The 23704-nt window shown below is 46.2% G+C and overlaps 1 protein-coding gene across 1 annotated transcript; it reads right to left on the minus strand.

Annotated features, from left to right (window-relative positions):
* Positions 1–2574: 2574 nt before the first annotated feature.
* On the minus strand, positions 2575–23682 carry LOC146026698 (uncharacterized). The gene is made up of 7 exons (XM_083157577.1): positions 21139–23682; positions 20018–20079; positions 17634–17791; positions 8572–12555; positions 6881–6978; positions 6687–6773; positions 2575–2712 (listed from the first exon to the last, which is right to left on the minus strand). Exons 1-6 carry the CDS (start codon positions 22918–22920, stop codon positions 6714–6716), a joined length of 6144 nt encoding a protein of 2047 aa, XP_083013703.1. The 5' UTR covers positions 22921–23682; the 3' UTR covers positions 2575–2712; positions 6687–6713.
* Between the last annotated feature and the right edge of the window lie 22 nt (positions 23683–23704).

Genomic DNA, 23704 nt, shown 5'->3' on the forward strand with positions numbered 1-23704 from the left:
CCTCTGTCCCCTTAGTTTTCCTTTCTCCTTCCTGCGTTTTTAAGGCTGCCACTACCGCCGAGGGCCTCGTGCCCCTATTTAAGTTAGATAATAAGCGGCCATTTTTATTTCCATGTCTATGGATATGGAATGACATGTTGGAGATATGTTTAGTGGCTTGGAACTCCATAATGGAATTGAAGTGAGCCTGTAAATATGCCTCCTTAGTGGACACATTAGGACTTAGGAAAGAGGGCAGATGAGGGGAGCAAGTAGTCTATACGTAAAAGCGTCCCATGGGCAGCTGACAGACAGGTATAATCCCTTTCCGTCGGGTGTAACACCCTCCAATAATCCAAAAGCTGGAGCTGATTCGTAATATATTTGATGTCTATGTCCTGTTTTGGGGGTTTACGTGTATTAGCGGTGGACCTATCCATGGATGGCAGTGCCACCATATTAAAATCTCCCCCTATCACCATTTGGGCATCAACATATGGATACAATTTATTTAGCATCCTATGAAAGAATGTTTTTGAATAGATGTTTGGGGCGTATACATTACACAAAAGAAAGGATTCTTGAAGCACAGAGATCACAAATCGTCCCGCAGGGTCTGCATATGTCTTAGAGCACTTAGAGGTCAGGGCCGATCTAACCAGAATAGCTACCCCCCCTTACCTTGGATGAATAGGATGCAGAGGCCGCCAATGTGTATCCCATCGCCCCCCAGTTTCTCATGTTCACTTTCTTCTACTTTTTGTTGTTTAAGATACAGCAATTTTTTTTTTGCGTTTAATGGGGGAATTGACTCCTCCCACATTCCATGAACATAGTTTCAACTGGGCCATTTCTGCCAAAACATCAGACAATAGAATTGAGCATCACCGGAAAACCTGCAAATCCCCCTAAATCCTCTTCCCTCTACCCCTCCCCTCATAGGCATGCACAGCCCATTTTATTAGGGGGTGCAACATTTGAGGGTTGTGTTTATCACGCCTACTGGGCATGTCTATTACCGCCTACTGGGCATGTCTATCACCGCCTACTGAGCATCAATACAAACTGCATAGATGGTGACTTCTTTATGTATATGGGCTTCAAAATGAATCACATCCCAAACCCCCTCAAACGTACAAAGAAATAGGAAGAGTGCGTGCCGAAGGTGCGCATTAAAAATTGACACCGTATTGTCTATTACACATTATACCACACTCTATAATGCCCATTACACATTAGATCACACTCCGTAATACCCATTAAAAATTATGCCACACTTTGTAATGTCCATTACACATTATCCCAAACACCGTAATGCGCATTACACATGTAGTTTCGGGGCGGGATGAGGCTGATGTCACCAAGCCCCGCTCCCATGTTAGCCAGCCATGTTAGTCCGATTCATCGTCCCCAAGTGCCGAAATCGGGTGAAATCTGCTCAAAATCTCATATTGTATGAAGGATTAACCCAGAATCTATGGTTATGCATTGGTTACCAAACTGTGTGCCTAGGCACACTGGGGTGCCTCGGGACCCTTGCCAGGGGTGCCTCGTGTTGGTGGTTCAAAACCAGTGCTGGTGGCTGTCCAATCATAAACTATGTGACAAAACATAAATTAATCCTGTCGCTCCCCACATAATTAAATATTTTTTACTAGGGGTGCCGTGAACAAAAAAGTTTGGGAACCACTGGCTTAATGCGATAACATAGACAGTGAAAGCAAGTTTTAGGGGGGGTATTCAATGTGTAGGTCACGGCGGTCAAGCTGGCTCGACCGCCATGACCCTGTCCCGTTCTCGGTCAACTCCCGCCTGCAGTGGGTCGAGAAGGGGGTGTGGCCGCAAGTTGCGGCCGGGAAGAGGCGAGGTGCAGCCGACAGCTCGTCACTTCCTTGCTGTTCTCGGCAGAACAAGACCGACAGCTCGTGTAGTCGGGCTCGTTCTGACGAGAAACCCTGCTCAATGCTGTCGGGGAAGACAGCATTGAATAGGGCCCGGCGGCCATCTCCCCCGTGGGGAGATGGTCGCCGGCGATTGAATACCCCCTTAATATCTGCAAACAGCCAGAAAAGCTCTAGTTGTATAATCTTTCAGAAATTCAGTTCAATGCGGAACCAAAGAGACTTCTTCCAGTAATGAAATACTGGCATGATTTAAATACCCTTGCATATAAATAAATGGCAATAGCATGCTTAGAAATGATAAACCAGCCATATATTATACAGAGGGACAGATGTACTAAACTTGAAATGTGATCAAATGGAAGGTGATAAACCACCAGTCAGCCCCTGACTGCCAGGTTAAATACTGGCTTTAAAAAATGACAGTTATGAGCTGGTCGTGGTTTATCACTCTCTGTTTTTATCACTTTTCAAGAAAAATACATCTTGCCCAGAATGTATAACTACCTTCGTTTGGCCTCTGAACAGTGTGCAAATTTTTTTTTAAAAGAAAATATTAGACAAAAAAAATATTTTACAACCAATAAAAGTTTAATCTGAAATTTCTTGAAAATATATTAAGGAAAAAAATAAAATAAATATTGTATAAATAATATATATAAACATTATATATGTACATATAAATATTTTGCTTTAATAAATTAATATAGCGACTCAGATGGTGTAACGGGCACCAGGATTCCAGGAGAAGAGGGGAGATTGTGGTCCTTTAAAAGAACACGTGATGTCATCAGGAGATCTTGTATGTGAATCGCATGCGGCTGAGTTCATTCTGAGTAATATAATCAAATTATGTATTTATTAGTATAAGCATATATATAAAACAACCTAGAAAATACATCTCAGGTTGTGGATTAGCTCACAGACAACAAAACGTCGACATTGGCAAAAAAATAAAGCATTTAAAAAGTCCAAAAAATAAAAAAAAGGGAAAAACTCAGATGATTGTCTGTGAGCCAGCCGGATATCTCTGTATGTATGAAATGTCAGCTTTCACTGTTACTTTGTATATTCACTTTAAGGTTCCCAAACTGTGTGCCATAGCTCCCTGGAGTGCCTTGGAGTACTTGCAGGGGTGCCTCGGGTGGGTGGTCCAGAACCAATTCAAATTATTTATGGTCAGTGTAATAGGCAAAGTCAGTGCTTGTGGTTTCCAATTATAACATATGTGGATAAACAGAAGTGAATCAACTTCTGTACTATGGCCCTTATTCAGATCTGATCACAAATTTGTTCTCAAAATGGACAAAACATGTGCACTGCAGGTGGGGCAGATGTAACATGTATGCCGGACGGCTCCCCGACAGTCGGGATTCCGACAGTCATTCCTCAGACGTCGGAATCCCGACTGCTCCCTCGTGGGGGTCCACGACCCCCATAGAGGGAGAATAAAATAGGTGGCGAGCGCAGCTCGCCACCGCGCCCGCAGCGTGGCGAGTGCAGCGAGACCGCAAGGGGCTTCATTGCGCTCCCCACGCTGAGCAGTCGGGATTCCGACGTCTGACTAATGACTGTCGGAATCCCGACTGTCGGGCTACTATACCACACCCACATGTATAGAGAGAGTTAGATTTGTGTGAGTTATTTTTTTCTGTGCAGGGTAAATATTGGCAGCACGGATGGTGTAATGGTTAGCATTACTGCCTCACAGCGTTGAGGTCTTGGGTTTGATTCCCACCATGGCTCTAACTGTGTGGAGTTTGTATATTCTCCCCGTGCTTGTGTTGGTTTACTCCGGGTACTCCGGTTTCCTCCCACAATCCAAAAATATACAGGTAGGTTAAAAGGCTTCCAACACAATTAACCCTAGAATGTGTGTGTGTGTGTGTGTGTGTGTGTGTGCGTTTACATGTGGTAGGGAATATAGATTGTAAGCTCCACTGGGGCAGGGACTGATGGGAATGTGCAAATATTCTCTGTACAGCGCTGCGGAATATGTGTGCGCTATATAAGAAACTGTTAATAAATTATTTTTACACTGCAATTTAGATTTCAGTTTCAGCACACCACCCACATTGAACTCACTCTGCACATGTTAAATCTGCCCCACCTGAAGTGCACCTGGTTTTGCCCATTTTGAGAACAATTTTTTACTGCGATCAGATCTGAATAAGGGCCTATATAACTGGATGACATATAAGCACAACTTATTTAATTTAATTATTTTTTTCTGAAATTCTGGGTAACAAACTTTACCCTATGGGGTGCCGCAAAAAATATTCTTATACTCTAGGATGCCATGATTCCACAAAGTTTAGAAACCCCTGCTTTGAGGCATTGTGGAATCTATGAGGCTAGCTGAAAATAAAATAATAATACAGGTTGAGTATCCATTAATCAAAAATGCTCGGGACCGGAAGCATTTACTGACAGTCGGGATTCCTACAGTCATTAGCCCGACGTCAGAATCCCGACTGCCGGGACTCAGACAGTGGGGCGAGCGAACAAAGCCCCTTGCGGGCTCGTGCTGTGGGCACAGTGGCTTGCTTCACTCACCATCTATTTAATTCCCCCTCTATGGGGGTAGTGGACCCCCATGAGGGAGAATAGCCACGGCCCATCTGTCGGGGTTTTAACAGTCATTTTTAATGTTGGTGTAATGACTGTCAGAATCCCGACTGCCGGTTAGTCATCCGGCAGCCATGGTGAACAGGCCAACCATTATTTAGGTGAGCGTGTATACAGGTCCGTTATAGGAGAATTAATCAATAAACAGCTTATATCATTCCTGCAATGGTTGGGATTGAGAGATCTCATCCTTTGTGCGGTTTAATATGAATACTGCACATATTGAAGGGCTTTAGGGGCGCAGTTATCAATATAGATCGATGTCGGTGCGATTACATCGCCGGACATCGCATTGCGGTGTCGAGCTATACTGCCGGGAAGTATCATTAAAAGGGCGCAGAGACAGGGCTCCGAAAGGAGCCTGTCCCTGCGAAGCCCTGACCCGGAAGCCGGGGGGGGGGGGTATGCGCATGCGCAGTTTTGCGCTGACCCCCCCCCCCCCGCGCGACCCCGCTGACCGCACTGACTCTTGGGCAGTGCGATGTGTAGCCATAGGCTACAATGGGCTATCGCCATCCCATCTGAAAACTCACCTATTCATCAAAGCATACCCGTCCACTGCATAAACCAGATGGTTCTCCGACCCCTTGCCTGTTTACATCCTGCTATCTAACCACCACCCACTCGCTTGCACCTCTTGTAATCTGTCTGTCTCCCCTTCCTACTAGATTGTAAGCTCCTCCGAGCAGGGCCCTCTTCCCTCCTGTTGTCAAAGCCACTTCTCTTCACATTTCACTCACAGCTCTCCTATACTCCAACACTCAGTGACCATCTTCGTCTGCATACTCCTCTCCATCATTGGCATCAAGCCTCTAGTTGTATGTTGATTGAGTCCTCACTACTTACATTTAAGCTGTAATGTGTATTGAACTGTGGCGCTCTTTATTTGTACTGTATTTTTGTTATTTATTCAATGTTATGCCAAGTATTGTCTCCCTGTATTGTTCCTTTGTACAGCGCTGCAAAACACTTGTGGCGCCTTATAAATAAAATTATAATAATAATAATAATAATCCCAGAATGGCGATAGCCCAGGGGTGCGAAGCCGGGCTGCCCGATGTTGATACATCAGGCAGCTTCGCATCCCCATAGAAACCTATGGGAGATGCGGCCGGCAGCGCTGCAGGGGAGATCGCAGCAGGGATCGGAGATTCCTGCTGCGATCCCCCTTTAATACATTTGGGGGATACTTAATATTTGCGGTTAACCCCCTGCAAATATTACTTGATAAATGCGGCCCTTATTCAGCTTGGGTTGTAGATTAACAAAACTACAACCTGACTCGGCGATGTGCCCGCAAGATTTTGCAGGTGCTTCGGTACTGTGCAAGCGATTTCCTACACAGCAAAGCACATTACCGGCTGCGCAGCCTACTGTAGCTGCAAAGCCAGATGCAGGCCGGGCATTAATTGGTTTGCAGCAGCTGCATGTGATGTCACGCAGCGGCCCACCCCCACCCTGGCCGATCCACAGAATGGTCGGACACCTTCCTGCACACAGTCGGTCACCGCTTCCATTACTTTTTGTCGCAGTGCGGAGCAGTGTTTTGCCTTTGCTGATAGGTGATCTAAGCAGGATAGACAGTGTATGCACTGTCTATCTCTGCGGGCGATGGCGCCATCTCTATAAGGTGTACACACGGAGCCAGGGCCGCCAATAGGGAGGTGCTGTGGGTACAGCTGTCCCGGGCCCCGGCCTCTGGAAGGGCCTAGGCAGCTCATTTTGCCCACTGCAACCACCCCGCCGACTGCCTCCAAAGCAGGTCCCGGAATGCAGGCTTCCTCAACTCCCAATTAAAATGCAGCATTGGTTTTTGATCCAATCAGAGCTCACGTACCAGCAGCCAATCAGAGTGACTGCCGGTTCGCAAAGTCTTATTGGCTCTCCAGCCGGTGCTGAATTTTACTTGGCCGCCAGCATCTAGAGTTGAAGAAGCCTGCGCTCCGGGACCTCCGGGCTCAGCGGAAGAGGAGATGGGGAGCAGGAGCCAGGTTAGCTCAAGTCAAGTGAGGAGAGGGGCCCGGATTGTAAATGGGTCCCGGACCCCAAAATTCCTGATGGCAGCACTGCACGGAGCGATCCATGCTTCATTTCTTAGCAGTCCAGTCAGACGGCATAAGAAGGGAAATCTCAGCTTCACTGATGAACATTGTTTTCTGCTGATTTTTTCGAACTCACCAGCTTTCCAGTTCCCCGTTTATGATGTCAAACATTGAATCCTCCATTGATATTCACAACGGCGCTAAACATCCTGGTCTGCACAACCTAAGGGCAAAATCAGGTATCATGAGCCACTTGTTAGAACACGGGATTTAATGTAGTAATAAATTAGCCCAATACCAAACAAACAATATCCGTTTCCAGTTACTTACCACGCAGATAATAACTGGCATCACAACCACGGCTGCCACTAACAAGCCAATCATGGCTCTGGCGTAGACGGGAATTGACTCCTCTGCAGCCGCAATGCCTGTCCAATCAGACAATAAACAAATAAACACAATTATACAGTAGATTTGTAACATTCATAGGGGTTTATGTGATCAATTAGCCACGATAATGCGGTTATTTACCGCGATTGGACTTTTTGTGGACATTGTCACATTTTTTCACATACTGTACAGCCACTTTGCGCGCTCCCATAATTCAAACTATCATATTGCAAATTCATGGAAAGGGTATAGGTACAATAACTCTTGCCATCAAAACTAGAGAGAAGTGTAGGTATATATATCAAAAAGATAGGGGTTATCGGAATGCGCTAAGATTGTTACCACCTAGCCAATCAATACATATATACAATTGATCAACACAACCTGATCATCTGGTCAGCCATAAAATTCTCTTGTCCTTTTTTGAAATGAGACGTAGAATTTGTTCGGACTTGAAATTACCAAGGCTCCAGCAGCCTGAGACACAGCCTTGGTATCGTGTCTGTGCCTTGTGGTGAACTTTCCACTTTATTCGCCCCGTGACCACTATTTTTGGGAGTGGGCAGCATTTACGTCTAAGATCGCATTACGGCAGGTCAGCTGAGGACATCATCTATATAAAATCCGTGTCTTGATTAAAGACATCACCAATGCAGAACTTTTGTCTTTTTAAAGACATACAGTATTACCTCTATTAACCTACAATTGATGTTTGTATAAACTTTTTTAAGTACCTTAAGAATACCTCTTGATGTACAGACCCGATCGTGAGGTCTAATATCGTCATACCGCTGATGAAGTTGTTTTGACGAAACGCGTCAGTTTAAATAAAGGAAATTTAAGTCCGAACGAATTCTACGTCTCATTTCAAAAAAGGACAAGAGAATTTTATGCCTGATCAGATGATATTGTATATATGTATGGATTGGCTAGGTGGTAACAATCTTAGCGCACTCCGATAACCCCTATCTTTTTGTTCTGTACGCCTGGGCCCTCACTAACAGGAGAGCTCTATCGGAGGGGCAGCTGACTTTTAGGTATAGCGCACAACAGAGTCTTCCCCCATTTGATAAGTATATATAGGCAATTTTACGCTTCTCGCCCCACTCAGAAAGCACCCCAATAGACCTGTCCCATACCATGTTTCCCAATTTCCATTAGTTTGCATTTTTTTACCCCATTATGGCATATTTAAAAAAAAGTTACAAGTGCCTTTTAAGTCATTCGGGGGGTGTCCCAGGGGTTCTGCACCAAATCCCAACATTTGTACCTACAGTGAATAATTTCCACAAGTATCGCCTGCTGAGAGGTGGGGAAGTGAAATCCGCAATAAACCCTATAAAGAAATACCGGTGATAATTCATCACAGACAATTGACTAGGGGGTTATTATGGGTTGCCATAATATCTCCGTTTGTGCCAGAAAAAATGGTTATGCGACTAATTAAATCCCCCCGTAATGAGTCTGCATTGTTCTCTATGCAATAAACTGCAGATATCAGCAGCGAGAACCTTATAGTGCAAAAGGTCAACCTTTTTCACATGTCGACCTTTTGCTAATGTCAGCCTTTTTTCCAGTGTCGACCTTAGGTGACATTGTCTACACCACACCCATTTGAATGAGTCTCTTACCTGCAGCTGTCTCTGCTGAAACACTTGGCTCCTGGGTTGCAGTGGAAAGTGCATCGTATCCTTGGGTTGTGCTCGTATTCAATTCTGTGTTAGCCTTTGTTTTACCAGGATGCGCGGATGTGGAATTAGGGAGTGTTTTACTTCCAGCAGTATTGCTGCCAGGTGTAGTGATCGCTGTGAATGGTGTAACTGCTTTATTAACATTACTGGTAACAGTGAAAGGTTCAGTTGTCCCAGGCGTAGTAGTAGTACCAGGGAAAGGTTCAGTTGTCCCAGGTGTAGTAGTACCAGTGAAAGGTTCAGTTGTCCCAGGTGTAGTAGTACCAGTGAAAGGAACAGTTGTCCCAGGTGTAGTAGTACCAGTGAAAGGAACAGTTGTCCCAGGTGTAGTAGTACCAGTGAAAGGTTCAGTTGTCCCAGGTGTAGTAGTACCAGTGAGAGGAACAGTTGTCCCATGCGTAGTAGTACCAGTGAAAGGTTCAGTTGTCCCAGGTGTAGTAGTACCAGTGAGAAGTTCAGTTGTCCCAGGTGTAGTAGTAACAGTGAAAGGAACAGTTGTCCCAGGTGTAGTAGTACCAGTGAAAGGAACAGTTGTCCCAGGTGTAGTAGTACCAGTGAAAGGTTCAGTTGTCCCAGGTGTAGTAGTACCAGTGAGAGGAACAGTTGTCCCATGCGTAGTAGTACCAGTGAAAGGTTCAGTTGTCCCAGGTGTAGTAGTACCAGTGAGAAGTTCAGTTGTCCCAGGTGTAGTAGTAACAGTGAAAGGAACAGTTGTCCCAGGTGTAGTAGTACCAGTTGTACCAGGCTTAGTGGTATCTGTGAAAGGGTTAGTTCCAGTACCTGTGGTTTCAGCAGTTGCCAATGTACCTGTAGCGGAAGTTTCAACAGCTGTCAGTATACTTGAAGCTGTGAGTGCAACAGCTGTCAGTTTACCTGTAGCTGTGTTTTCAGCAGTTGTCAATCCACCTGGAACTGTGGGTGCAGCAGTTGACAGTGTACCTGTAGCTGTGGGTGCAGCAGTTAACAGTGTACCTGTAGCAGTGGTTTCTGCAGCTGGCAATGTGCCTGTAGTGGTAGTTTCAACAGTTGTCAGTGTACTTGTAGTTGTGGGTGCAACAGCTGTCAGTATACCTGTAGCTTTGGGTGCAGCAGTTGTTACCATAGTTTCTATAGCTGTTGTTTGAACAGTTTTCTGCATACCTGTAACAGTTGCCAGTATACCTGTAGTTTCAAGTGATAGAGTTGATGCCATAGTCTCTGTAGCTGTGGTTTCAGCAGTTGTCAGTGTTCCTGTAGCTGTGAGTCCAGTGTTTGTAGCCATAGTTCCTGCTGCTGCAGATTGAGCAGTTGTCAGTGTATCTGTAGCTGTTGTATTAGGAGTTATCAGTGTACCAGTAGCTGTGAATTCAGCAGTTGTTCGTAAACCTGTTGTGGGTGTAGCAGTTGTTAGTGTACCTGTAGCTGTCGGTGCTGCAGTTGTTGCCATTGTTCTTGTAGTTGTGGTTTCAGCAGTTGCCAATGTACCTGTAGTTGTGGTTTTAGCAGTTGTCAGTGTAGCTGTGGGTATAGCATTTGTAATTTTAGCTGTGGTTTCAGCAGTTGTCGAGGTATCTGTGGGTATAGCAGTTGTTAGTTTAGCTGTAGTTTCAGCAGTCATCAGTGTAGCTGTGGTCTCAGCAGTCATCAGTGTAGCAGTTATCAGTGTTTCTGTAGCTGTGGATTCAGCAATTGTCAGTAAACCTGTAGCTGTGGGTGTTGCAGTTGTTAGTGTACCTGTAGCTGCTGCAGTTGTTGCCATAGTTCCTGTAGCTGTGGTTTCAGCAGTTAACAGTGTACCTGTAGCTGCTGGTGTTGCCGTTTTCATTGTGCTGGTAGTTGTGGAGGAAGCAGTTGTATGAGTACCTGTAGCCATGGTTTCGGCAGTTGTCAGTGTACCCGTAGCTGCGGGTGTTGCATTTTTCAGTGTAGCGGTAGTGGTGGAGGAAGCAGTTGTATGAGTACCTGTAGCCATGGTTTCGGCAGTTGTCAGTGTACCCGTAGCTGCGGGTGTTGCATTTTTCAGTGTAGCGGTAGTGGTGGAGGAAGCAGTTGTCTGAGTACCTGTAGCTGCAGGTTTAGCACTTGTTGCCATAGTTCCTGTAACTGTGATTTCGGCAGTTGTCAGTGAAGCTGTGGGTATAGCAGTTGTAAGAATAGCTGTAGCTATGGTTTCAGTAGTTGTCAGTGTAACTGTAGTTGTGGGTTTTGCAGTTGTCAGTGTAACTGTAGATGTGGGTATAGAAGATGTCAGTGTACCTGTAGCTGTGGGTGTAGCAGTTGTCAGTGTACCTTTAGATGTGGTTTTAGTAGTTGTCAGTGTACCTGTAGTTATTAATGCAGCAGTAGTCTGTGTTCCTGTTGTTTTCGGTGCAGCAGTTGTCAGTGTACTTGTATTGTTGGATTTAGCAGTTGTCAGTGCACCTGTAATTGTGGGTGTAGCAGTTGTTAGTGTACCTGTAGCTGTTGGTGCGACAGTTGTCGCTATAGTTCCTGCCGCTATGGATTCAGCAGTTGCCAATGTAGCTGTAGTTGTGGTTTTAACAGTTGTCAATGTAGCTGTAGTTGGTGCCATAGTTCTTGTAGCTGTGGTGTCAGCAATTGGTGTACCTGTAGCTGTGGATTCAGCAGTTGTCAGTATAACTGTAGCTATCGGTGTCGCAGTTGTCAGTGTACCTGTAGAAGTGGGTACAGCAGCTGGTAGTGTAGCTGTAGCAGCTGTCAGTGTACCATTAGCTTTGGTTTCAGCAGTTGCCAGCGTACCAGTAGTTATTGATGCAGAAGTCACCTGTGTTCCTGTAGTTCTGGGTGCAGCAGTTGTCAGTGTACCTGTAGCTGTGGTTTTAGTAGTAGTCAGTGTACCTGTAGGTACAGGAGATGTCAGTGTACCTGTAGCTGTGGTTTTAGTAGTTGTCAGTGTACCTGTAGGTATAGGAGTTGTCATTGTACCTGTAGTGATGGGTACAACAGTTGTTAGAGTAGCTGTAGCTGTGGGTGTAGCAGTCATCGGTGTACCAGTAGCTGTGGTATTAGCAGCTGTCTGTGTACCTATAGCAGTGGTTTCAGCAGTTGTCAGTGTAGCCGTGGGTGTAGCAGTTGTATGGGTGACTGTTTTTGTTGGTGAAACAGTTGTCAGTGTTGCTGTAGTTGTGGGTTTAGCAGGTATTAGTGTACCTGTAGCTTTGGTTTTAGCAGTCTTCAGTGTAGCAGTTGACTGTGTTGCTGTAGTTGTGGGTGTAGCAGTTATTAGTGTACCTGCATCTGTGGTTTCAGCAGTAGTCAGAATACCTGTAGCTACGGATGATGCAATTGTTACCATAGTTTCTGTAGCTGTAGTACCAGAAGTTGTTAGTGAAGCTGTCGGTGTAGCAATTGTTAATGTACCTGTACCTATGGTTTCAGCAGTTGTCAATGTAGTTGTGGATATAACAGATGTTGGTGTACTTGTATCTGTGGTTTCTGCAGTCATCAGTGTAGTTTTAGCTGTGGGTGTAGCAGTTGTCAGTGCAGCTGTGGGTGTAGCAGTTGTCAGTGCAGCTGTGGGTGTAGCAGTTGTCAGTGCAGCTGTGGATGTAGCAGTTGTCAGTGTTCCTGTAGCTGTGGGTGCAGCAGTTGTCAGTGTTCCTATGGCTATGGGTGTAGCAGTTGTTAGCGTAACTGTAGCTGTGGATGCAGCAGCTGTTATTGCCAGTGTTTCTGTAGCTGTTGTCTCATGAGTTGCGGATACAGTGGTTGCATTGGTATATGTTCCTGTCATGGTGGTTCCAGTCCTTAGCATTGTACTAGATGATGAAGTAGGTGCACTCAGACTGGTAGGTGAAGTAGGTGCACTCAGTTTGGTAGGTGAAGTAGGTGCACTCAGTCTGGTAGGTGAAGTAGGTGCACTCAGTCTGGTAGGTCCAGCTGTTCTCATTTCTGTAGGTGAAGATGGCATAAATGTTGTTGGACCTATAGAAGTAATGAGAAATCTTGTTAAACATTTATAGATGTGATCCCTCTGGCAAATAGCAATTACTAGTTCCTAGGCCGTCAAACTGATGGAACAACATTTATTCATTACCAGATATTTATAGGTAAGAGTGGGTTCAGATCTTTGAGATCCAAGCCCCTTTAAACTTCCTGATCCGAGTCCGTCTCGAGTTTTCCCACCAGACTCGGATCCCAGATCGAGGCAAAACATCATCATCCCGCGGTCAGATTCTCGCTGGGATTTGGATCCTATATAAGACCCCGCCGATTGGTGCCATCTTCACTCCAGCATAGGAGAGGGTCTGGCCGGTCTGTGGGTGGATGTGCATGTGCTGGGTGCTGTCTTGGAGTGCTGTATTGGGGTGCAGTCCTGTGCTGTGTGTAGGGATGTTGTGTGGTACAGGGTGCTGCTGTCCTCCTGTGCTGTACTGGGGCACTGCCCTGTGTGCTGTAATAATAAAGGGGCGCTGCCCTCTCCTGAAAAGATAAATCGGCGCTGCCCTGTGTGCTGAGTAAATAAAGGGGGGCTGCTGTCTTGTGCTGATAGGGGGGCTGCTGTCCTGTGCCGATACGGGGGCTGCTGTCCTGTGCCGATACGGGGGCTGCTGTCCTGTTCCGATACGGGGGCAGCTGTCCTGTGCCGATACAGGGGCTGCTGTCCTGTGCCGATACGGGGGCTGCTTTCCTGTGCCGATACGGGGGCTGCTGTCCTGTGCCGATACGGGGGCTGCTGTTCTGTGCTGATTGGTGTGGTGCTGCTGTCCTGTGCCAATAGGGGGGCTGCTGTCCTGTGCTGATAAGGGTGCTGCTGTCCTGTGCTGAAAGGGGTGCTGCTGTCCTGTGCCAATAGGGGGGCTGCTGTACTGTGCTGATAAGGGTGCTGCTGTCCTGTGCTGATAAGGGTGCTGCTGTCCTGTGCTGAAAACCTGAGCCGATTGCGTCTAAATTCCATCACTGATCTAGACGCGGTCGAGTATCTTCAGGCATCTAACTAGACAGTTTTGACTAAGCGTGGTCAACCATAACATGGTGAATCTAGACATCTTTGATCCGCTATACTAGGGGTCCTCGTACTATATTGTCCTGGGACCCCATCAGACAATAACAATACAGACAGGACCCCAGCAAGTTACTGCAGAAGGTTATCACATCACATGTGTAGTCAGCAGACAGCACATACATGGCAGCATTGTGGAGGCACAGAGTGATGGGAGGAGTCTAAAATACCATAACCCATCACATCACATGTGTAGTCAGCAGACAGCACATACCTGGCAGCATTGTGGAGGCACAGTGATGGGAGGAGTCTGATATACCATAACCCATCACATCTCATGTGTAGTCCGCAGGCAGCACCTACATGGCAGCATTGTGGGGGCACAGAGTGATGGGAGGAGTCTGATATACCATAACCCATCACATGTGTAGTCAGCAGACAGCACATACATGGCAGCATTGTGGAGGCACAGAGTGATGGGAGGAGTCTGATATACCATAACCCATCACATCACATGTGTAGTCGGCAGACAGCACGTACATGGCAGCATTGTGGGGGCACAGAGTGATGGGAGGAGTCTGATATACCATAACCCATCACATCACATGTGTAGTCAGCAGACAGCACGTACATGGCAGCATTGTGGAGGCACAGAGTGATGGGAGGAGTCTGATATAACATAACCCATCACATCACATGTGTAGTCAGCAGACAGCACATACATGGCAACATTGTGGGGGCACAGAGTGATGGGAGGAGTCTAATATACCATAACCCATCACATCACATGTGTAGTCAGCAGACAGCACGTACATGGCAGCATTGTGGAGGCACAGAGTGATGGGAGGAGTCTGATATACCATAACCCATCACATGTGTAGTCAGCAGACAGCACGTACATGGCAGCATTGTGGAGGCACACAATGATGAGAGGAGTCTAATATACCACAACCCATCACATCACACATGTAGTCAGCAGACAGAACATACATGGCAGCATTGTGGGGGCACAGAGTGATGCGAGGAGTCTAATATACCATAACCCATCACATCACATGTGTAGGCAGCAGACAGCACATACATGGCAGCATTGTGGGGGCACTGAGTGATGGGAGGAGTCTAATATACCATAACCCATCACATGTGTAGTCAGCAGACAGCACATACATGGCAGCATTGTGGGGGCACAGAGTGATAGGAGGAGTCTAATATACCATAACCCATCACATCACATGTGTAGGCAGCAGACAGCACATACATGGCAGCATTGTGGGGGCACTGAGTGATGGGAGGAGTCTAATATACCATAACCCATCACATCACATGTGTAGGCAGCAGACAGCACAAACATGGCAGCATTGTGGAGGCACTGAGTGATGGGAGGAGTCTAATATACCATAACCCATCACATGTGTAGTCAGCAGACAGCACATACATGGCAGCATTGTGGAGGCACAGAGTGATGGGAGGAGTCTGATATACCATAACCCATCACATCACACGTGTAGTCAGCAGACAGCACATACATGGCAGCATTGTGGAGGCACAGAGTGATGGGAGGAGTCTGATATACCATAACCCATCACATCACATGTGTAGGCAGCAGACAGCACATACTTGGCAGCATTGTGGAGGCACAGAGTGATGGGAGGAGTGTAATATACCATAACCCATCACATGTGTAGTCAGCAGACAGCACATACATGGCAGTAGTGTGGAGGCACAGAGTGATGGGAGGAGTCTACAATAACAGACAATTCAACAGGTATTTCAACCTCCTTGAATCACTGATTGAGTTAATAAAAGTCATCAGGCTGATAGTTGCGACCCCATTCTGAGATGGTCAGGACCCACAATTTATGAACCGCTGCACTGACTTTACCATAGAAGTAATGAAAGCATAGGGATGTGGCTGGCCAGTGTTATTGGTACACACCTAAGTCACATTATCCAACTTATACACAATACAGTGTGTACATAACCTTGTCTGTGACTGTACATGGTTCTTGAATGCAAAACTAGAATTGTTCACATAGAAAACAATAAAATACAGACACAAATAAAACATTTTGTTAAATACAAACATCCAGCATCTTTTCCTAGAAAAATCAAATGAGATGATTCTTACCTGACACTGTGAATGCAGATATCAATTACACATCTCACAACTGTCCTGATTAAAGCTATTTAAAACTCTTCCGCTGTTCTACCCGCAGGCTGCTGTGTCCCGAGGGGGGTGGGGGGTGCAGTAATCATTGGTGCTCTGCACAGCAGCTGGTGATCACTGAATATTCTAGACACACCCATAAAATGACAATGACGGAGTCATTCCCCAAGGCCACACCCTTCCACTTTAGGCCCCACCCCTCTACCTTTCTGCTCATGGCAGACTCCGGTGTGGAACCTCTGGAAGTTGGGAGGCTCCTATAGTTACCCATTACTTCGTGTCACGGACCCACCGGTCCCTCCTCCTCTCACTTTGGACACACGTGTCCCCTCTTTGAGGTAGACCACCACCAGCAAAGCCTGATTTAGCGCCTTTCAAATTGCGCTAGGAGCGCCTTGCTGCCCCTAACCACCCAATGCAGTATAAAAACAAAGGTAACGTTGACCGCTCTTCTTTGTATTAAAGCCCTCAGAACACAAAATCAGAAACTGGAAATATGTATTATTTATTCCAAGAAAATACTACAGAGCTTTAGTGATAAAAATGGTTACAAAGATTTTAAAAGTGCACACAAATGAAATACAACTCAGAAATAAGAGGGAATTAAAAAAAAATGACATAACTGTATCTTACACCCAAGAACTCATTCTGTAGTGGGGAGGATTTCCACCTGAATCAAATGGGCCGCTTCCAGCCAGCTTGCTGTTCCCCCAAGAAGTACCAAAAACTCAGGGACAAGAGAAGCAGTTATACCTGCAGGCTCCCTCGTCCCTCCCACCCTTGGGATTTTGACCATTTCCCTGCTGGACCTAGTAAATGTCCCTAGATAGTTGATCTTCTACATCAGTGGTTCCCAACCCTGGTCCTCAAGTACCCCCAACAGTGCACGTTTTGCAGGTCTCCACACAGAATCAGGGAAATAATTAACTCCACCTGTGGATCTTTTAAAATGTGCCTGAACAATCTGTGCACCTGCTGGGTGACATGGAAAAAGTGCACTGTTGGGGGTACCTGAGGACCAGGGTTGGGAACCACTGTTCTACATGAAGAATTTGTCTCCTGTTTTCAAAGTGATTGGTACACATTCCTTTATCATGTATAATGCAACATCCATGACTGATAAGAATTGGAGGAGGGGGAAAATCTCTGACTTCTCTTCTGGACCATGGTTTATGAGGGGTCTCAGATCTTATCTGACAATTTAACTTCAGAGAAATTCTACAGATGGTTACACTGAGGGAATACAGACCCAATCTCCCTGGGTCACCAACAGTTCACCAGTACAGAATACATTGATTTCACACATTGGGGCAGATGTATTAAGCTTTAACAAGAGATAAATCCAATGGTGATAAGGAGAGATAAACGTCCAGCCAATCACCTGCCAACTGCCATGTTACAGGCTGTGTTTGAAAAAAGTCAGTAAGGAGCTGATTGGCTGGACGTTTATCTCTCCTTATCATCCTTGCATTTATCTCTTGTTAAGGCTTAATACATCTGCCCCATAATAACAGGAGAGATGATTTCATGAACAGACTACAAGAAATGCCTTCTTCTCACACATAATGATTGGAGGCATGATTTATTCGATCCATCACCTGATCGGATCGTGACACTTCTTATGACATAGCAAACACCCTAATGAGTTATATACAATGAGTGGAAGCAAGACGTAATCATACAATCAGTAATTATAATTACTATTCTGCACTAGGAGTTGGGCAACAGTAAGGCACCTCTTGACAGGCGCTGCTGTACAGTGCCAATGCCTGTAATATAGCCCTCTGTCCAAGAAAGAGGTCAGATAAGGAGAGGCAATGGAGCTGTCAATATTTAGGATATATGGGGGTGGGCTAATGTATGCAATATGCTTATGGGTCCCTGATGTCTCACCTGTAGTTGTGGTATTTGGAGGAAAGATCACCAGGTCTCCCATCCTACCGCCATCCATCTTTATTTGATTAAAAAAATCTTCCTGCAGCATTTCGCTAGATGGCGCCACTGAGCTATTTAGGAACGCGGCTTGATTCACTGTCTTCACGGAGCCATTGCTGGGGAGGAAAGCACAAATGCTTTTATTTTGTACACAACTACGGTATATTGCTATGGGTATAACGTTTAGAGAAAGGTTTGTCAGTCACACAGAGGTAGATTTATTGTAACAAACGGGTGGACCCTCATAGCATAATTGATTAATTGAATATATGTAAATGCGAGGGTGTGCTACCAGAGGCACAGACAGGATATTTTAAGGAGGACAGAAAAGAGTGCCTTTTCTTGGTGCACCTAGAGAAATAATACTTAGTAAAACATCACTTTTATTGAGTTCATTTAAAATAGTTGCGAAGATATAAAAAGGACTGGACAACACGTAAGACAACAAATAGTGATTTTTTAAAAAGGATAAGAATCCTCACCTAGCGGGACCCCACTACCCGTTATCACCGTTATTATTTATAATAGATATAGTGTGGCACAGAAGACTTGTTTATATTACCAAAGTCATGTAATGTGGATAAGTCAGGTTTGTAACTTTATCATATGCAAGGTATCACAATAGTCCTGAGGCTCACTTAGTGCAGCCACCAGCACGCGCTTGAACACGGATGTGATGCCGTTTCAGCGCTGCTGTTAGGCTTGCTGGAGCCAGTAGTTCCACAACCTGCGTTCCAACCGCAGAGCTGAGTCTGAGGTGTGCCTGTGTGCACTCCCTCGCTCATGTGGATCTAGAACAGGCAGGGACACACACGGCTCTGGCGCCAGAGACCGTGTCAGTGTACTGATTGGGGACCGTGTCCAACGGAAACCCCAATGTAGCCAACAACAGATATATATACAGTTTGTAAGTGGGGAGGGGAAAGTGGGGTATTAGACACACTAGGTGTGTAGTTAGTCGAGCGTACGCTTTCGCAAAAAAGCTTCCTCAGGACCCTTGGGGTCCTGAGGAAGCTTTTTTGCGAAAGCGTACGCTCGACTAACTACACACCTAGTGTGTCTAATACCCCACTTTCCCCTCCCCACTTACAAACTGTATATATATCTGTTGTTGGCTACATTGGGGTTTCCGTTGGACACGGTCCCCAATCAGTACACTGACACGGTCTCTGGCGCCAGAGCCGTGTGTGTCCCTGCCTGTTCTAGATCCACATGAGCGAGGGAGTGCACACAGGCACACCTCAGACTCAGCTCTGCGGTTGGAACGCAGGTTGTGGAACTACTGGCTCCAGCAAGCCTAACAGCAGCGCTGAAACGGCATCACATCCGTGTTCAAGCGCGTGCTGGTGGCTGCACTAAGTGAGCCTCAGGACTATTGTGATACATTGCATATGATAAAGTTACAAACCTGACTTATCCACATTACATGACTTTGGTAATATAAACAAGTCTTCCGTGCCACACTATATCTATTATAAATAATAACGGTGATAACGGGTAGTGGGGTCCCGCTAGGTGAGGATTCTTATCCTTTTTAAAAAATCACTATTTGTTGTCTTACGTGTTGTCCAGTCCTTTTTATATCTTCGCAACTATTTTAAATGAACTCAATAAAAGTGATGTTTTACTAAGTATTATTTCTCTAGGTGCACCAAGAAAAGGCACTCTTTTCTGTCCTCCTTAAAATTGCTATGGGTATATTTACACATTATTTTCAGACTGGGGGTAATTCAAACTTGCCCGCTAGGCTGCTTATATTCGTGCCTAGTGAGCAGGTAAATGGTGCCCCACCGAATGTATGCCGCACCCACACAAGTCTATGTCCAAGAATCCCCAGTTAGGGCTTGATTCAGACGTGATGGCTCATCTGCAAAGCTGCCGATCATTGAGTAAATAGCCGCCACCCAGACAGAAAGAAACCCCGCCCCTGTGCAAGTCTGTGCGTGAATGGGACACTATTCGCTATTCCTCGCAAATGCATACGCAATTCACTCACCACCAAGGGATTTTCCAAATGTGAGTAACTCTGACCCCCTCCACAACCCTGCGACAGAGATCGGCTGACCGAGACCGGCACCTACGTCACAGACCCTCCCTGAAAACATCTGGGCAGGCCTTCATTTTCTTGACACTCCCTGAAAACAGCTGGATACCGCCCCCAAATGCCCGCTTCCTGCCAGTCCATACGCTATTTCTGTCGATGTTTGGGCTTGCCCATGCACAATATGATCTGTATGCGCAGCCATTCGGCAATCGATAAGATTGCGAATTCGCACAGCAGTGATCAACCCTGAATCAGGCCCTTATTACAGGTCTCTTATAACAATAGCCAATATACTTACAAGAATGCATCGGTGGTCACAAATTGGCAGAAGGGGAAATTCCGTCTGATCACTTGTAGACTCTGCATGAAAATAATTATACAGAAAAGCCGTTAGACTAAATAATAGGTACTTGTTTCCTAGCACGGCGCCCATGATATTCAGTCGTATGGCATTGTATGCAATTTTAAATTGTATAAGCACCCTAATGGGTTTTTTCAATGTTAAATGGTCCCCCTATATGATTTTTAATTGTATAAGCACCTTAATAGGTGCTTACAATGTTAAATGCACCCCCACGCCACCGCCACTATCAACACCAACCCGAAGCGTGGCGAGCCTGCGAGCGGCGGCGGTATGAGTCCTCTGACCTTTTCATACCCCCACTATCCACGTCGGCATGGAGTTGATTTTATATAGTGTGGCGAGCCACTGAGCCCGAAGCGTGGCGAGCGGACGCGTATTACTTTACATGTATTCCGCGTCCATTCGCTGCGCTCGCCACACTATCAAAAATCAACTCCACACCGGCGTGGATGGTGGGGGGTATGAAAAGGTCGGAGGACATGTACCGCTGCGCTCGCCACGCTTCGGGTTGGCGTTGATAGTAGGGGTGCTTTTAACATTGTAAGCACCCATTATGGTGCTTATACAATTAATAATCTTATAGGGGGGCCATTTAACATTGAAAGCACCCATTTGGGTGCTTATACAATTTTAAATTGTATAACATCGGGTGCCATCGCATACCATTGTAAGGCTTATGGTATATGATGCAATGGGCGCCGTGCTAGGAAACAAATACCAAATAATACAATGAAATCCGTGAGAACACCACGGTCGAAGCACGCAACAAAATCTAAAAATATATAAACCGTGTGTAGCATTCAGCTGTATTTTATATCATGTTATGGCTTCCCGAACAAAACTGATATAACGTCACAGTTTATCTGTATGGGTCACAAGGTCGACACAATTAAGGATGGACAGAGACCATGTCGGCCTTTTTTTATGTGTTGACCTTTTGATTGTCGACCAATAATGGTTAGCCTAGACACTTTGTATTGGCCGCATCCGATGTGTATTACCAAGGAGGATATAAAAGTCTCTATCGCCTGAAACCATTACCATAGAGTACTCACTAGTGTTTCGGTCTTGTTCCTCAGCATAATGGTGTACGGGTCCTCCCGGTTGGAAAGTCTTGAATCAAACTTTATATTTATGATTGTGAAGTTGAAGTTTACAAAAACAGTGGTTGTCTCAGTAGCTGGTGACAGCGCCGCAGCTGAAGCTGGTGAAGTGGTTGCTGATGTCATTGTGGAAATAATTGTTGTTGGTAGTTTTGCAGTTGTGGATTCACCAGTTGTCATTGGTGTAGTTAGGAGTGTGGTCAGGTTTTCTGTGGTTGGGTGTCCTGCAGTTGTCAGTGTTTCTACAGCTGTGGTTACAGCAGTGGTCAGGATTTGTGTAATTGTGGTGGCAGCAGCTGTTGACAACATTCCAGTAGATGTGGGTGCAGAGGTTGTTAGTGCTCCTGCAATTGTGGGTCCAGATGTTGGCAGTGTTCCTGTAGTCGGGGCTGCAGTTGTTGCCATTGTGTGTGTTTTTGTGGGTACAGCAGTTGTTACCAATATTTCTGTAGCTGTGGGTGCAGAAGATGTTGGTGGTGTCGCTAAAGCTGTGGGTGTAGCAGCTGTTGTTAGTGTAACTATAGCTGTGGATGCAGCCGTTATTTTCATTGTTTCTGTAGCTGTTGGTGCTGCTGCAGTTGTCAGTGTACCTGAAGCTGTAGATGTAGTAGTTGTTACTGTAGCTGTAGGCGCTGCAGTTTTCAGTGTTTCTGTAGCTGTGAGTGCTGCAGTTGTCAGTGTACCTGAAGCTGTGGCAGTTGTCAGTGCAGCTGAAGCTGTGGGTGCAGTAGATTTCAGTGTGGCTGTAGATGTTGGTGCAGCAGTTATCAGTGTGGCTGTGGGGGCAGCTGTTGTGAGTGTGGCTGTAGCTGTAGGTGCAGAAGTTTTCATTGTGGCTGTGGGTGCAGCAGTTGTCACTGTGGCTGTAGTTCTTGGTGCAGCAGTTGTCAGTGTGGTTGTTGCTTTAGGTGCAGCAGTTGTGAGTGTGGGTGCTGCTGTTGTCAGCGTGGTTGTAGCTGTGGGTGCTGCCGTTGTCAGCGTGGTTGTAGCTGTGGGTGCAGCAGTTGTCAATGTGGTTGTAGCTGTGGGTGCTGAAGTTGTCAGTGAGGTTGTAGCTGTGGGTGCAGTAGTTGTCAGTGTAGCTGTGGATTTAGCAGTTGTCAGTGTGGCTGTAGGTGCTGCAGTTGTCAGTGTGGTTGTAGCTATAGGTGCAGCAGTTGGAGTGGTTGTAGATGTGGGTGCAGCAGTTGTCAGTGTGGTTGCTGCTGTGGGTGCAGCAGTTGTCAGTGTGGTTGTAGCTGTGGGTGCAGCAGTTGTCAGTGTAACTGTAGCTGTGGGTGCAGCAGTTGTCAGTGTTGTTGTAGCTGTGGGTGCTGCAGTTGTCAGTATGACTGTAGCTGTGGGTGCAGCAGTTGTCAGTGAGGTTGTAGCTGCGGGTGCAGTAGTTGTCAGTGTAGCTGTGGATTTAGCAGCTGTCAGTGTGGCTGTAGGTGCTGCAGTTGTCAGTGTGGTTGTAGCTATAGGTGCAGCAGTTGGAGTGGTTGTAAATGTGGGTGCAGCAGTTGTCAGTGTGACTGTAGCTGTGGGTGCTGCAGTTGTCAGTGTGGTTGTAGATGTGGGTGCAGCAGTTGTCAGAGTGGTTGTGGGTTCAGCAGTTGTCAGTGTCATTGTAGCTGTGGATGCTGCAGTTGTCAGTGTGGTTGTAGCTGTAGGTGCTGCAGTTGTCAGTGTGGTTGTAGATGTGGGTGCAGCAGTTGTCAGAGTGGTTGTGGGTTCAGCAGTTGTCAGTGTCATTGTAGCTGTGGGTGCTGCAGTTGTCAGTGTGGTTGTAGTTGTGGGTGCTGCAGTTGTCAGAGTGGTTGTAGATGTGGGTGCAGCAGTTGTCAGTGAGGTTGTAGCTGTGGTTTCAGCAGTTGTCAATGTGGCTGTAGGTGCTGCAGTTGTCAGTGTGGTTGTAGCTGTGGGTGCTGCAGTTGTCAATGTGGCTGTAGGTGCTGCAGTTGTCAGAGTGGTTGTAGTTGTGGGTGCACCAGTTGTCAGTGTGGTTGTAGCTGTGGGTGCTGCAGTTGCCAGTGTGGTTGTAGATGTGGGTGCTGCAGTTGTCAGTATGGTTTTAGCTGTAGGTGCAGCAGTTGTCAGTGTGGTTGTAGCTGTAGGTGCAGCAGTTTTCAGTGTGGTTGTGGTTTCAGCAGTTGTCAGAGTGGTTGTAGATGTGGGTGCAGCAGTTGTCAGAGTGGTTGTGGTTTCAGCAGTTGTCAGTGTGGTTGTAGCTGTGGGTGCAGCAGTTGTCAGAGTGGTTGTAGCTGTGGGTGCTGCAGTTGTCAGTGTGGTTGTAGCTGTGGGTGCTGCAGTTGTCAGTGTGGTTGTAGCTGTGGGTGCTGCAGTTGTTAGTGTAGTTGTAGATGTGGGTGCAGCAGTTGTCAGTGTGGTTGTAGCTGTAGGTGCAGCAGTTGTCAGTGTGGTTGTGGTTTCAGCAGTTGTCAGAGTGGTTGTAGCTGTTGTCTGAGTGGTTGTAGCTGTGGATTCAGCAGCTGTCAGTATGGTTGTGATTTCAGCAGTTGTCAATGTGGTTGTAGCT

The sequence above is a fragment of the Crinia signifera genome, chromosome 8, assembly GCF_055691185.1.
Source record: "Crinia signifera chromosome 8, ASM5569118v1, whole genome shotgun sequence".
NCBI classification, from domain to species: Eukaryota; Metazoa; Chordata; class Amphibia; order Anura; family Myobatrachidae; genus Crinia; species Crinia signifera.

Coding starts and splice junctions, on each gene's coding strand:
- LOC146026698 (XM_083157577.1), bottom strand. CDS start 22,920: ATGACACTGACAACTGCTGAACCCACAACCACTCTGACAACTGCTGCA. Junction 17,792..20,017: donor GTGACCACCGATGCATTCTT/GTAAGTATATTG, acceptor TTTCCTCCCCAG/CAATGGCTCCGTGAAGACAG. Junction 12,556..17,633: donor TCCAAATACCACAACTACAG/GTGAGACATCAG, acceptor TTACTTCTATAG/GTCCAACAACATTTATGCCA.